Source organism: Protopterus annectens, chromosome 12.part0, assembly GCF_019279795.1.
Source record: "Protopterus annectens isolate FY-2018-M chromosome 12.part0, PAN1.0, whole genome shotgun sequence".
NCBI classification, from domain to species: Eukaryota; Metazoa; Chordata; order Ceratodontiformes; family Protopteridae; genus Protopterus; species Protopterus annectens.
In genome coordinates, this window is record NC_056746.1 from 1,284,023,469 (window position 1) to 1,284,039,404 (window position 15,936).

General features: G+C 44.5%; 1 protein-coding gene across 1 annotated transcript in view; it reads left to right on the forward strand.

The window, feature by feature from the left end:
• The window catches only part of TPX2 (TPX2 microtubule nucleation factor), a gene marked incomplete in the record, with an annotated part of 1,896,622 nt that overhangs the window by 1,468,803 nt on the left and 411,883 nt on the right, over window positions 1-15,936 (forward strand). The window contains 1 exon segment of the mRNA XM_044089016.1: window positions 14,385-14,598. Coding sequence (XP_043944951.1) covers window positions 14,385-14,598 — 214 coding nt within the window.

Genomic DNA, 15,936 nt, shown 5'->3' on the forward strand with positions numbered 1-15,936 from the left:
TCCATGAAGACCTCATTACTTTGATCAGGGGTTCCCATCCCCCTCCTGATAAAAGGCTTAGGCAAGACACTGATTATGACTCCTCTGACCAGGTTTCTATTTCCTCCGATTCCTCTTCAGAACAGGGATATTCTCTTCCTCCCTATGAGGACTCTGATGCTGAAGAATCTATCCCTTCAGCCTCTCCTCCTGAGGATTACTCTTTTGGGGAAACCTTGCACACCATGAGGGAGCATTTCCATTGGGAGAGCCAGGATTATTCAGAATCCAAGAAAAGGCTCAGAGACTTTTTTTTATTGCCTCCGCACAGGCCCCTTGCTATCCCCCCTGTGCTAGATATTGATGTTTTTTCTGAATCCAGTTTGTCTCCCGATTCTTTACCCTCTGCGCCAGTCAAGCCAGATAGGTACTACAGGTCCCAGACTCTCATAAATTTCTTTATAAAAACTCTGCTGTTGACCCAGAAACAATTTCTCTGGGTCCCAAAGGAGTCAAGGCTTCCACTGCAAAAAACCCTGTTCCCTCTGATAGGGATTCTAGAGCACTGGATAGGCGGGGGAAAGAAGTTTACAGTTCTGCTACTTTAGCTGTAAGAGCTTTAAACTGCCAGTTTCACATCCTTAAATATCAACAATACCTAATGTCTTTGCTAAAACAGAAAATGCTTACGAGCTCAGAATGTCCTGACAATAAGGAAATGCAGGATTTATTGCATGCAGCTGAACAAGTGTCAAAGCATACTCTGTAATGTGGTTTTGATTCATTAGAGGCTTCTTGCAGAGCCGCAGTTACAGGTTCTGTCATTCGAAGGCATGCTTGGTTAAATGAACAAAGTTTACCTGATCATGTTAAAGCAAAATTATTGGATGCTCCACTACAGCATGATACTTTGGTGTTAAGGCAGAAGAGGTGTTAAAGAAAATGGAGGATAAAGCAAAATCTATGCAGACAGTAAAGGATTTCTTACAGGTTCAGCCACCTAGATTTAGCAGAAACTGGCCTACTAAAAATTGATCCTTTCCAGTGTCAGACAGGCCACAAAGAGGCAGATACAGACGCCCAAGAGGCAGGTCTCAGCCCCAAGGCTCATACAGACCTAAACAATGGGGTGTTTCAGCCCCCAAAGGCAGAGAAGACAAATCATAACCTTAAAGGAAACAGTCCCAATGACTTCCCTCTACAAATGCCAAGCACTTACCTTTTGGCAGCACCCTTAGGGGGGAAGCTAGCACTTCTCTCACAAAATTGGCACATGATCACCCGGGACAAATGGGTGCTGAATATTGTTTCTCAGGGTTACAGGTTCCACTTTCACACCCTTCCAAGGTCAAAAGGTATGCCAGACCTGCCACAAAATCAAATTTCCGCTCTCATGGACATGAGAGCTATTCAAAAAGTACCACAGCAAAAACAGGGACAAGGATTTTACTCAAGACTTTTCTTGGTACCCAGAAAGGACAAATCCTGAAGACCAATACTGGACCTGTCAATTCTAAATACTTTCCTGGATGTTCCAAAATTCAAAATGTTGACACTGCAGCAACTTCTACCCATGCTGGGCAAGAAGGCTTGGCTAGTTACTTTGGACCTCAAGGAGGCATACCTACATGTCCCAATCAGACAATCTTGCAGAAGATGCCTCCGATTCATAGCAGGCTGAATGCATTACCAATTCTCTGCACTGCCCTTTGGCTTATCTACTGCGCCAGGGTCTTTACAAAGTACCTGGCACCAGTAATTGCATTTTGCAGACAAAGAAGTATACAAATGTATCCTTACTTGGACGACTGTCTCATTCAAGCAGAGAACAAGGACACTTCAACAACTGGCGTTTGTGAAAAGGCTTTTAACATGCCTAGGGTACACAAACGAAAAATCACAACTGGTACCCTCTCAAAAGATAAAATTCCTGGGTGCAAGCCTGAATCCAACTGGCCCAGATGGCTTACCTCATGCCAGACAAAGGCAACTGACTACTTACTTCAGACTGATGGCAACAAAAGCACAGTCTTCTGCAAGACAAATTCTGCAGGCTTTGAGCTTCATGGCATCCTAATAATTCCATATGCAAGACTGCATATGAGGAAACTTCAATGGTACCTAAAAAGTTTATGGAGTCAACATTCACACAGTTTGGAAATGATGATTTCTCGCATTCCCTGCCTGCAACAGGAGTTTCTATGGTGGGCAAAGGCCTGTCACCAAAACATGGGACGGCCCTTCACTGTCCCCCCTGCCAGCCAAACCTTAACATCAGATGCATCAGATTATGCCTTGAGGGCCCACATGGCAGGAAGATGCATTCAGGGCATATGGGCACCAATACAAATGGATCTACATATCAACCAGAAAGAGATGCTAGCTGTTCAGAATGCCCTAACAGCCTTCAAGGACTTACTTCATCCAGGGCAACTACTGATAAAGGCGGACAACACCACAGTCATGGTATATAAACAAGCAAGGGGGCACACACTCATACCCCCTTTGCAGATTAGCCATGGTACTGTGGGACACAGCTTTGACTTACCAAATACATCTTCAAGTTCAATTCCTGCCAGGAAAACAAAGTACTCTGGCAGACGATTTAAGCAGAAACCTTATCCTCACGAGTGGAAACTAAATCCACAAGTCTTTAGCATGATAACAATGAAATGGGGGAGCCCAGACATAGATCTATTAGCCTCTCCTCAAAATTATGAATTGAAAAGATTCTGCACAAGTACTTATCACAAACAAGCATGGAAAGTGGACACTATCCTTCAGTTGGAAAAACTTATCAGTTTATGCCTTTCCTCCTCTGCCTCTTCTACCAAAGGTCCTCCTAAAAGTCGGACAAGAGAAGCCAAAGATATTAGTTGCCCCTTACTGGCCCCACCAATACTGGTACCCAATCCTAAGGAACTTCTCTCAATACCCAGCTTGGACCTTGCCTCAAAGACCACAACTACTGTCCAGCAAAACAATCAGATCCTGCACAATCAACTACAGACTCAGAACCTGGCAGCATGGCTAATCATGTAATCGTACAAATGACACCTCTCAGTAAAGCTGTGATGGATGTAATTTTGGAAGCCAGAAGGCCTATTACTAGAAAATCTTATGCTGACAAATGGAAGAGATTCTGTGCTTGGAATCAAGTGCAAGGGTACATCAGAACCACATATTCCTCAGATATTACAATACTTGACTGAGATGTTTGACAAAGACCTATCTTTCTCATCAATCAAAATCCATGCCTCTGCCATTTTGGCTCATTACAATACAGAGCCACCAATCTTTTCTCATCCTTTAATAAAACAGTATCTTAAAGGAGCCAAAAATTTAAGGCCTCCTAGAAGATCGCCATTACCTGCATGGGACCTCAGTTATGTGTTGGAAAAGCTCACCCTGCCTCCATTAAAACCAGCTGCTACCGCGCATATAAAGTTCTTATCATGGAAGACTGCTCTGCTACTAGCAATTACTTCAGCAAGAAGAGTTTCAGAGCTACAGGCCCTCATGGCTTTAGACCCTTTTATCATATTTTACCCAGGCTATTTCAAAGCAGACAGTTTCAAAGTGGATAAGCCACTGCATCCGTTTCTGCTACTTACACCATGGTAAACCTGTGCCCAAGGGCATTAGGTCTCATTCCACCAGAGCTGCAGCTACTTCGGCAGCCTTTCTCAGAGGAGTACCAACTAAAGACATTCTAGAGGCTGCTACTTGGAGTTCTGTTCACACCTTTACAAAGCATTAAGTCCAGGGCAGGCTTTGACACTGCAGTGCTGCAGGGCCTTATAGCCGCACCTAATGCTGTTTAGCTCCAGCCTCCCAACCATAGCTTTGGGATTCTACCCAAATGTAATGACTGCAACAGTGAAACATGAGGAACATAGTACAGTTGTGTACACTTACCATAAATGTATATGTTCGAGTTTATTCACTGTTGCCGTCTAGGTTACCCTCCCACCATCCCCCTGTCATTCTAAAGTTTATCTTTTTTTCTCTATCTTCAGCCTATGTGGTGTATTTGCTTGTAAATGAAGGTAATGTTTATATTGATGCGCATATATATATATATATATATATATATATATATATATATATATATATATATATATATATATATATACATATGTGTATGTGTATATATATATATATATATATATATATATATATATATATATATATATATATATATATACATATCGTGTGTGTGTAATATTGCTACCTTTTTGGAGGCAAGAAAAACTAAAGTAAATTGCGTCTGCGTCATGTTTTATACCCTGACGTCATGGAAGCGAAGACAGCAACTGACGCAGGACCCAAGTCTTTGAAATTCAGGCCAACTGAGGCAACCTGCCAGCAGATTACCCAAATGTAATGACTGGAACAGTGAATACACTCTAACATCTATATTTATGGTAAGTGTACACAACTGTACTTTCCTCTGTTTCTGGCTGGGGGCCAATCAGTTCATAGCACTACCCTTTGGTCTCACCACTGTCCCCAGCGTGTTCACCAAAGTGAAGGCGGTGGTAGCAATTTGCCTGCGGTTGCAGGGGCTCCAGGTCTACCCCTACCTGGATGATTGGCTCCTTTCTGCTCCCTCCAGACATTGACTCTGCCAAGCTAGGGATCTCCTTCCCCAGACTGCTTCCCAGTTGGACATCACCATGAATTTCAAGTCCCTGCTGGACCTGGTTCAAGTTCTGGATTTTATTGGTGCTCGTTCAAACACCATTCATACCAAGATTTTTCTAATTCCAGACCGACTTCAATTCCTCAAACATCATGTTTTGGGTATTCAAGCCCATTCTCCCTTGGTGGAGTCTGTTCTTCTAGCGTTGGGGTCCATGGCGGCCACTGTCACCCTTTTTCCCATGGCTCAGCTACACATGAGGGTTCTCCAGTGGACTCTAGCCGTTCAGTGGTCCTTACTCTATCTGCTGATGTCTTATTCCAATTTTGCAGTATTCTACCTATGGGTTTACCCTTCTCTCCAGTTTGTTCAGCCAGGTTTCCAAAGATTCAGTCCCTCTAGGTACGTCTGATGTGGCAGCAGGTACGTGGGCCATAAAAATGACGCCTGCAATGCCACTTGGTGGATGTTCATAGACCATTGTGTTTATTTGCATAGAACAAAGTCCTTTCGTAAGCCTGATCAACTTTGTTTCCTTCTCCATGCCCTTTTTTGAGAAACCTGTGTCTAGGGTGGCCATTCCTCTTTGGATCTCAGTGCATAGCTCTGGCATTCACAGCCAAAGGACGTCTCCATCGAGTCAGGTCAAGGCACATTCTACTAGGTCTGTGACTACTTCGTCAGCCTTTTGTTCTAGTCTCTTTGGATGATATTTGCTCTGCAGCTATGTGGGCATCTTCCCACATGTTTATCTTACACTTTAAGTTCGTTCTCTTGTCCAGAGGCAGGGCATCCTTTGACTCTGCTGTACTCCAGAATATCCTTCCATGAGGACCTCCCAGGATTTTTTGGTAGGTGGTGACTCTCCAACAGGTTGATGAGCATATGTAAACAACTTGAGATAAAGTTGTGTACTCATCATAATGTTCCATCTGAGTTGCTTTTAATTTGTCTTCAGCTGTCCCTCCCTTCCCCCTACCTTGTGTGAGGTGTGTGGTAGACTGGACAGAAGAGACATAGCCATTACTTTGGCAAACCTCTTTCTTTCCTTTGGTTTTCTCGGGGTACTATTTCCAAGGTGTAAGGCCTTTGGTTAGGTTGGGGTGCTATAGTAGGCGGTAAATTCAATCTGAGGGGAGGAGGGAGACTGGCTTAATGGGGTAGGGGAGGAGCTTGGAGCTCTGACCAATGCTGGAAAATGCGTCTGATCTGTCCCTGATCATATTCCTGCAAGTTGGACGAATGAAATGCAACCATTCTGGTGGAACATTATGGTGGGTGCATAATTTTTTTTCTCTGCTGTCTACTCTCCATTTCATGTCTAATGTACTTTCATTAGATAACAAACTCATGGATACATGTAGGGCAGCAGATACCCTACAGTGCATTTCATATGAGAATCCTTTGCAGTTGCACCTCATATCTACCTTGAACCAACACAGTGTTCCTGGAAATTATGCAGTATTCTAAATATCCAAGGAATTAGAACAGTGGTTCAAGCAAGTGAAATAATGTGGAGGATCCCTTTTATTCTTTAATTCCTCCTCAACTAGACTGACAACAGATGCTTCAGAAGTAGGTTTTGGAACATTCACACAGAAATCCAAAGTGCAAGGACTATGTAATGCAGTGGAAAAGAAAGGTGACAGATCTTGTTCAGGCTTTCAGACAGCTATGGGCTGAGTGTCTCTATGTTCTTCATGTAGTAATGGGAATAATACTGTCATGATATGCCAGCAAGGGCATGTTGCACCTTTTGCAAGTTATCCGTGAGTACTTCGAAACTGGCCGTGTTGCAGTCCAGTGTGAATTTAAAAGGCAGTTTACATACTGTCATCAGAATGTGGTGGATAAGATCAGGAGGTTGAAAGCAGATCCATACGAATGGTTGTGCCATAGGGATAGCTTTCATATTTCACACCTTTGCTGCATTCTACAGATAAACCCGTTTGTATTAGCACATAATACACAGTAGATAAAGTTCTTCTTAAGCATGCTGCAAAAAGTTTTGGGCAATGGATGCTTTCTCCAGGAGAAGCTTCTCTTTGTAATACTTGCTTCTGCTCCCCAGAGTCATCCAGAAGGTAAGGAAGCAAAGGCCAAGATGCTGTGACTGTACCCTTCTGGCCTTGGCAGCATTTTCCTTTCATAGAAATGTTCAGGGGAGAGTATTGTAATGGTGGATCTCTTCACTGGGAGTAAAGGGTACACCTCAACCTGAAGATAACGGTATCTCAGACTGAAAGTCTTAATCCTATTGCCCTTAAGGGATAGGTGCATAGTGGGCCTGCTCAGTAATACAGCTAAGAAACCAACCTCATAGAATCAGGCCAGAAAAGCTAACCAGTTTTTTTGTTTAAAAGTGGAAGACTGTATTTAAGCTAACTGTTTTTTTTAATGTTTTTTCTGATTGTGTCCAGTATTTACTCTTTACAAATTAGGTCCCCTGGTAGGCCCAGTTAGAGCTCTTAGTATCACAAGCACTGAAAAATACCGTGGCATTCTTAAAATGAAGTAGGTACTCAAGTTAGAGGCTGCCATGTGGACATCAGTTCACACCTTCTCTGGGACATCAAAACTCTTGCTGGGGTGGACGATCTAGCTCTGGTGTGTTCTTTGCCCCTCACCCAAGGACTTGGGTTGCCAGTGAAAGTAAATATCTTGGTCACACTTATTTTTAACATGCTTAATTGGAAAACTGATTTGTTTTGACACTATTACTGTGACAGTTGCATATTTTTTCCTTTGTAGTTCAATGTGAAGTATTGTGGCTTAAATTTTCAGTGTTGGAAAGGCCCTGTTAGTCCGTCTTTCATCAAAGCAGGTGCTCATATTTCTCAACTTTTTGTTTCCTGCTCTGTATAGGCCTGTTCCTGAGTATGCAGTGTTAACTTGGAGACTATCAAAAGCATGAAAATCATTGCCATAATTCTCTGTGTAAAAGATTCTTTAAGTGGATATACCTTGTCCCCCATCCACATGTGTTCTGCAACTCCCATGTTTGTCTTAAGGCACCAATCGTATACTCGACTGGTCCTAGTTCTGATGCACTGCTGCTCTTGGGTTTTCTGGTTAGCTTGGTACATTCTTGGGAAACCTTTATGGCTCTGGATTCTAGAGTGTAGGGCCTTCATTAGATGGTACATCTGTAATGGGATGACTCCTACTCCCTCATGAATGGATGAGGAGGCATCCTCTACTTATTAATTTGATTTTTCTTTTCTCCGCACGAACTATTGGGATGGTTTGGAAGTTCTTGAAGACCCAGATTTGATGGGGGGGGGGTCTGCTGCCGTGCACCTAGAGTGCCGGGACTGACCCCTGCCACATTTAATCTGGTTTCGCCTTCTCCATTCTGACCTATGACTATGGTGGTCCTGGAGCAGTGCCACCCCCGTGGGATACCTTTATCGGAGCGAAGTCTGGCAGTCTTCGACTCAGTGTCCCTTACCCACTCAGTGTCTGATTTTGCGGGTCACAGAGCTGAAATATGGGCATTGGTGCATGAGGGTCTGGATCAAGGAGACATTCAGATCAGTCCCTTCCTCTTAGCACTGGATCACTTGTCACCGGTGCCAGCTTTGGAGACTAACTGGGTTTAGGCTCTATGGCATTGTCTGGTTCTGATCCCAAGTGAAGTCCCTTGGGACCTCTGAGGTTTTACAAAAAGTTTTCTCTACTTCAAGAGAAGTATCCCGTCCATACTCTGATATGTTCAGTCCCCCTCTGATCTCTGCAGTTTCTCCTCCACCTCATCCTGTTTCTCAGGGACAGCCAGCATGTTTCACTGTTGCAGTCATCACACTTGGGTTATCTGCTTGCAGATAGCCCTCAGTTGGCCCGAATATCAGAGTCTTGGGATTTGAGTCAGATGCGGTCACCTCTTCCATGACGTCAGGGGGTATAAAACATGCAGCCGATTTTCTTGCCGTGCGGGAGCCCGACCAGTTAGCAAGTGCTGGTCGGCTGCTACCCAAAATTTTTGTTTTTCGAGTTTCAAACCTGAAGTCTTCTAAAGTTAAGTACCCCATTGGGGATTCTTTTTTCTTGCTCTAACAGATTTTAGAAAATTAACAATTGTCTTGCCTGTGGAGATTTTAATTCTTACTGCATCACGTTTAGGCCCAGACCACTGCGTCCCTTTCTGTTGGTTTTGTGCAGTGTTTAACGCTCAAACTATTCGTCGTCGGGTTATCTTTTTTGCTAAATTCTTTCACTCATTCTCCGTATTCTGAAATGGCTTCGGCAAGCCATCCGACTACCGATCTTCCGAAAAAAAAGTAAGTATAAAGATAGGCTGCATAGGTCCAAAACTGCCGTCGACGCTTCCTTTAAGCTAGTCTCCAGTCAACCGGTATTCAGTGAGGTGCCTTCGTAGCCCCTGATACCCACTTCTACAGATTCGCAGGTCTCTGCTGAGACCCATTCGGAGTCCAGTATGCCACGAGATGCTTCTTAGATTATGGAACCTGCGGCTGTGCCTCTACCTTGGATGGGTCCGGAGCTGCTGTGCAGGCACCGGCTTCTGAGGGTGTATTCCAACCTTCCGATGTTCGTATTAAATAGACTACTTCGTTTCAGACTAAAACGACAGTTTCTCAGGGCCAGAGTTCGCACTACACCTAGAAAACAGACAACCAAAGCGCATGCTCAAGCTCCCATGCCACCGAAACAAATGCTTAGAATGGCTGAAGACCTTATAACTCTAATTAGGGGAAGCCATCCTTCCCCCTCTAAAAGACAAAGAATTGATTTCCCTTTTGATTCAACAGACCATGAGTCCGATGACTCTGATTACCAGGACATACCCTTTTCTACCTCTGAGGATTCAGATTCCGAGGATTCCATTCCCTCCACCTCCCCTCCATAGGACCTTTCTTTTGGTGAAACATTGCATACCTTGAGAGCATTTCCGCTGGGAAAGCCAGGGCTACCCACAGTCCAAAAAGAGACTCAGAATTTTTAGACTTGCCTCTGCTCAGGCCTCTAGCTGTACTCCCTGTTCTAGATATTGTAGATTATGTTTTCATGGAATCCGGTCTTACTCCTGATACTTTACCAGCACCTCCTAGAAAGCCTGATCGGTTCTACCGGGTACCTGGCTCTCACAAATTTCTCTCCAAGAATCCCACTGTGGATCCGGAGACCATTTCCCAGGGACCTAAAGGTATTAAGGCTACTACAGCCAAAAATCCTACCTCTTCGGACAGGGATTCAAGGGCATTGGACAGATGGGTCAAAAAGGTATATACCTCTGCAACTCTTGCCATCAGTGCTTTAAATTGTCAGTTTCACATGTTGAAGTACCAGCAGCATATTATGGAAGTAATTAAAAAATGTGGTTGCTTCCAGATTTTGCAGAAAATTAAAGATTTACAAGAGTTAATTCATTCTGCAGGCCAAGTCAGTAAACCTACTTTGCAGCATGGTTTTGATGCCTTAGAAGCCTCTTGCAGGGCTGCTGTCACTGGGTCTGTACTGAGAAGGCATGCCTGGCTGAAGGAACAAATCTTGCCAGACCATGTCAAAGCAAAATTACTAGATGCTCCATTAAACCAGGAAAATTTGCAGAAGAGGTTGTTAAAAAGATGGAGGAAAAAGCTTAATCTATGCAAATTGTTAGATTTCTTATAGGTACATCCACCTAGATTCAGTAGGCATTGGCCTTCAAAAAACTGGTCATTTCCAGTCCCTACTAGGTTTTCTCAGCCCGATCCCAGGGCCAAAAGACCAGCAAGGCTACAGTCTCAGGGTACACAGATCTTAACAGTGGAGTGCTCCCCTCTCAAAAGCAGCGAGTGGTAAGCCCACCCCTTATGCAAAAATTCACAATACCTTGTCTATCATCCTTCCCAGCCATACCAAAGTACTTGCACCCGTAGGAGGAAAGCTTGCCCTGCATGCAAAAAACTGGATGTCCATTATCCAGGGCCGATGGGTCCTAAACATTGTATCCCAGGGATACAGATTCTACTTCCACTCCCTGCCAACCCCAAGCGGGTTGCCAGACCTTCCTCCAAACCACTGGGAAGAGGCTCAAAAGCAAGTACTTTCTCTTCTCAGTATCAGGACTATTCAACCTGTCCAATAGAGCAAAGAGGACAGGGTTTCTACCCCAGACTGTTCCTGGTGACCAGGAAAAGAGGGCTCTTGGCGCCCTATCCTGGACCTGTCCATTCTCAACACCTTCCTGGTGGTCCCAAAATTCAAAATGCTTACACTTCAGCAGCTGCTTCCTGTGCTAGCCAAGGACTCCTGGCTAGTCACCCTAGACCTAAAAAAAAGCTTACCTGCACATCTCCATAAGGGAATCTTGCAGGAAATATCTGTGTTTTAGGGCAGGCTCTATGCACTATCAGTTCTCTGCACTTCCCTTTGGCTTATCTACTGCGCTCAGGGTATTTACAAAGTGCCCGAATCCAGCCTGCCTACTGCAGGCATGGAAAAATTCAAATTTATCCGTACTTGGACGATTGCCTGATTTCAGGCGGACAGTCAGGAATTGCTACTTCAGCACCCGGCAGTTGTAGAGAGACTTCTAACTTCTGTGGGGTACACCAACGAAAAGAAATCCCATCTGGTGCCCAGCCAAATGATTGTATTCCTGGGAGCAAGCTTTAACACAACTTCCAAGATGGCATTCCTTACTCCTGAAAAGCAGGTTTATTTGACAAACTACTTCAAACTAATTGCCACCAGAACCCAGCTATCTGCAAGAAAAATACTGCAGGCCCTAGGGTTTATGGCCTCATGCATTCTACTAATTCCATATGCAAGAATGCATATGAGAAAACTCCAGTGGTATCTAAAAAGCCTATGGTGCCAACATTCTCAGGACCTTGAAACGATTATTCCTGATCATTCCTTGTCTAAGGGCAGTGTTCCTTTGGTGGACAGAGGCTTGCAACCACAATGGGGGACTTCCTTTCACTCAACCCCTTGCTGCTCAAACCCTGACAACAGACGCATCAGACTATGCATGGGGGGCCTCACATGGCTGGCAAATGCATTCAAGGCAAATGGAGCCCAGGACAAATTTCACCTACATATCGATCAAAAATAAATATTAGCTGTACAGAATGCCTTATCCTTCCATGACAACTCTTAATAAAGACATACAGCAGCACTGTTATGTGGTACATAAGCAGGGTGGAACTCATTCTTACACCCTCTGTAGGTTAGTAATGGCCCTGTGGAACACAGCCTTGAGCAACCAGGTGCACCTGCAAGCTCAATTCCTGCCAGACAAACGAAATTCACTGGCAGACTTGAGCAGAAATCTACCGGACCTACACGAGTGGAAACTGGAACCCAACTCATTCAAACTTCTAACCCACAGGTGGGGAGACAACAGAAGTGGTCCTCTTTGCCTCCCCCCAAAACCATCAATTGAGCAAATTTTGCACCAGAAATCCCCACAACCAAGCATGGAAAGTGGATGCCCTACCCTTTACATGGGAAAACCTCTCAATTTATGCCTTCCCCCTCTGCCCCTCCTCTCAAAAGTGCTAAAGATCAAACAGGACAAACCATGGACAATCCTTATTGCACCGGACTGGCCCTGCCAGCACTGGTACCCACTCCTATGCAGTCTGGCAGCAGTGCCACCCTGGCACCTACATCAGACTCGCTCCCTGCTGTCCCAGCAGGAGGGACAGATTTTGCATCCTCAGCTGCAAACCCTGAACCTTGCAGCCTGGCTTATTCCCTGAATGCACCACCAGCAACCCTCAGCAAACAGGTCCTGGACGTCATCCTTGAGGCCAGGCAGCCTACTACTAGGAAATCCTATTCAAAAAAATGGAAAAAAATACTGTTCTTGGAGCCAGTCTCAAGGAAAGGACACAGCTGTGCCCATCTAACCTCAAATCCTAGATTACCTAGAAGAGCTGCTCCACAAAGGCCTATCCTTCTCTTCTATTAAGATTCATGCCTCGGCCATCTCAGCTCATTATAATACTGAGCCACCTCTCTTTTCTCACCCTCTGGTCAAGCAGTTCTTGAGAGGAGCTAACAATTTAAGACTCCTTAGGAGAGCTCCCACCCCTGCCTGGGACCTTAACTTTGTACTAGAGAAGCTCACGCTTCCCCCTTTTGAGCCTGCTGCTACAGCGCAGTTAAAATTCCTGTCTTGGAAAACAGCCTTACTTCTAGCCATGACTTCAGCAAGAAGAGAGTCTGAGTTACAGGCACTAATGGCTGTAGAACCCTTCATTATTTTCCATGCTGACAAGGTTTCCCTCAGGACTAACCCATCTTTTATGCCCAAGGTGGTATCCAGTGTGGCGCTAAACCAATCCATCCATTTACTAACCTTTTTCCCTAATCTTCAGAATAAAGGGGAAAGGATCCTGCACTCTTTGGACGTACACAAACAACTCAGGTTCTACCGTGACGGGACCAAGCCTTTCAGAAAATCTGACCAGCTGCTAGTCAGTTTTGCTACAGGGGCAGAGGACAAGGCCATTTCAAAGCAAACCATTTCCAAATGGATAGCACACTGCATCTATTAATGGAAAACCTACCCTGCAAGGGATCAGAACTCATTCCACTAGGGCTACCTCAACCTCTACAGCATCTCAAGGGAGTCCCTACCAGGGACATCCTGGAAGCTGCAACCTGGAGTTCTGTACACCCCTTCAAGCATTATGACTTACCTGTTTTTTTTTCTAAATCCAGAGATGGATTTGCCACAGCAGTCTTACAAGGCCTGCTAGCCAGCCCTACTATTACTCGACTGCCTCCACCCTTCCTCAGCTTTGGGAATCAACCCAAGTGTGATGACTGCAACAGTGAAACACCAAGAACATAGTACTGTTGTGTACACTTACCATAAATGTAGATGAGTGTATCACTGTTGCAGTCCTGGTTACTCTTCCTCCAGCCCCTGACTCTTCTATGCTTTCTACCTATCCTCTTTTTGGCCATATCTTATGGCTATGGTATTTCCTTTTTTACTGGAGGTGTTCCACATCATGTAATTGCTTCCTAGTAGGGCAAGAAAAACTGTAATGGTGTCTGCTGCATATTGTATACCCCTGATGACCTGTCCTCATGGAAGAGGTGACAGCATCTGACGTAGAAATCCCAAGACACTGGTATTCGGGCCGACTGAGGGCTACCTGCAGGCCGATAACCTAAGTGTGATGACTGCAACTGTGAATACACTCTAACATCTACATTTATGGTAAGTGTACACAACTGTACTTTTCTTTAGACCTCAATAAGGCTCGTGGCAAGTTCTCCTTCAAATTTGAGGCTTCCCTGGACCCTCTGACTATGGAAGAACATGGGAAGCATTTGTGCAGAGAGGCATTTAGACTTACCTTGAGAGTCTCTCAATAAGAATACAGAGTTCAAGAAAGGGAAGGCTTCCCCAAGATCTTTCCTGGAAAATGCATCCTTTGGAGACATCTTGGAAGTGCAGCAGAGGTCCTCAAACTTTCATATCAACCCAACAGTTAAGACTGACAGAGGACAACATGGATATAGCATTATGGTAAGCATTTAGATTTCATTTTCCTTCCCGTAGCCACCTAGTTTAATGCTTGAGGTGCATGAATTGAATGCTTGAATTGTCCCAGGCTGCATTTGAAATGCCTACTTTGGTTTTTCGTTATGTATATTTTTTTGGTTGGGTTCCACTTAACAGGACTGATTATGGCAGTTGCCATAGATACCATGTTGAATTTTGTGCTTGCAGACTGTAGTTGTGATTTTGTTTTGAAAATTGGGTGTTTAAGCTTTTTTTATTCTCCAGGTACAAATTCAAAGCCCAGGAACTTGATACTAGAATTTTGGAGGGAGGACCACTCCTGCCCAAGAAGCCACCTGTTAAAGAACCTACACAGCCAGTTGGCTTCAACCTGGAGATCGAGAAAAGAATTCAGCAAAGGGAGCCAAAGAAGCAAGAGGAAGAAAAATTTGTATTCCACCCACTGCCGTGTCCAACAAAGATATTGCAAGATAGAGTGGTAAGACTTGTTGTATTAAGACATGCTACTACATTCCCATGAGCATATGAAGTCCGGTGACAACCCTGTATATAGGAGAGATGTATTTTTGTTTTATTCTTCCTTCCTGACTCCATACAGATACTAGCTGTACTTCTGATCCCTGGTTGCCCAGCTCTGCGTGCAACAGACATGACTGTCTGATGAGCGGGATCTGTAACCTGTTTGGAAGAGGACATATCTGTGACTTTATGGTTAAGACCATGGAGTATGGGATCCCAAAGGGGACTTGTGAATGCAGAACTGAGTGCTGTCTGTCTTGAGATGGTCATCCTTCTTAACTGGGGGGAGTAGGTATGACTGTCAGGCAGTCATTGTTACTCTGGTGTGTTAATGTGATGTCTCCTGAGTCTGTCTCCACCTGAGGTCTTGTGCATCTAGTTTTCTCTTGTGCCTCCCCCAGTTTGGGATCTTCATTCAACAACCCCCCCCCCCCCCACAGCACTAACACCACATTTTGAATTTGTTCTGCAGACAGATGCCCTGTCTGTGCCATTGAGTGGCTTTGAGACCTGTATTTTTCTCCAGGCAATATTTTCTAGAAGTTTGAGTGCAAGTTTTAATGTATTTTGTATTCTGGTTGACATGTCCATAAGTTTGTCATAAGTTGAGATATGTAAAGTATTTTTTGTGGTTGACCGCTTTTAATTTTGGAAATATTTGGGTTCTTCCAAAGTCCAATTTCTCAAGATTTCTTAAAGTGCACATGTTAAGTGTTTAAGGATGGTTGGCACATTATGACTTGCTTAGAAGTAGGAATTCAGGGCATTTGGGCATCACCCTCTCAAGGCTGGCCTTCACAATGCAGACGTCATTAGCATGTGCACACCCTCTTCAGGTGAGCTCTTCACTGGTTATGGACAGCCCTACAAATTGTATCGCTGACAAGTCTATCTGCTGCTTAGCCTTAACATAACCTAGATAAACAATGGTGTCTACAACAGTGAACAGCACCAGCCTTACTTGATTTAAGTTCATAGATAGGTACTAGGCTATCGGTCATAGGGCCTATACAAGCCTAGCTATAGCGATTCCCTGGCCATTGCTTCCCACAAATATTTACTTTCCTGGGCTTCTGTCTAGCAGGGCTACTGATGCGATCCTCGGGGTGAATTTCCCATCTCCCATTCAATCAAGGTTCCTCTTGAAGAGGTCCATTGAGGTGCTCTGCTTGACATGTATGGGCAGCCTATTCCAGAGTATGGGGAGTGTCTGGGTCAGCAACTTATCCCTCCAGGATGTTGTCTTCATTGTGATGACAAGGTTAAGATCCCTGGAGCGTGTGGCTCGGAGGGATTT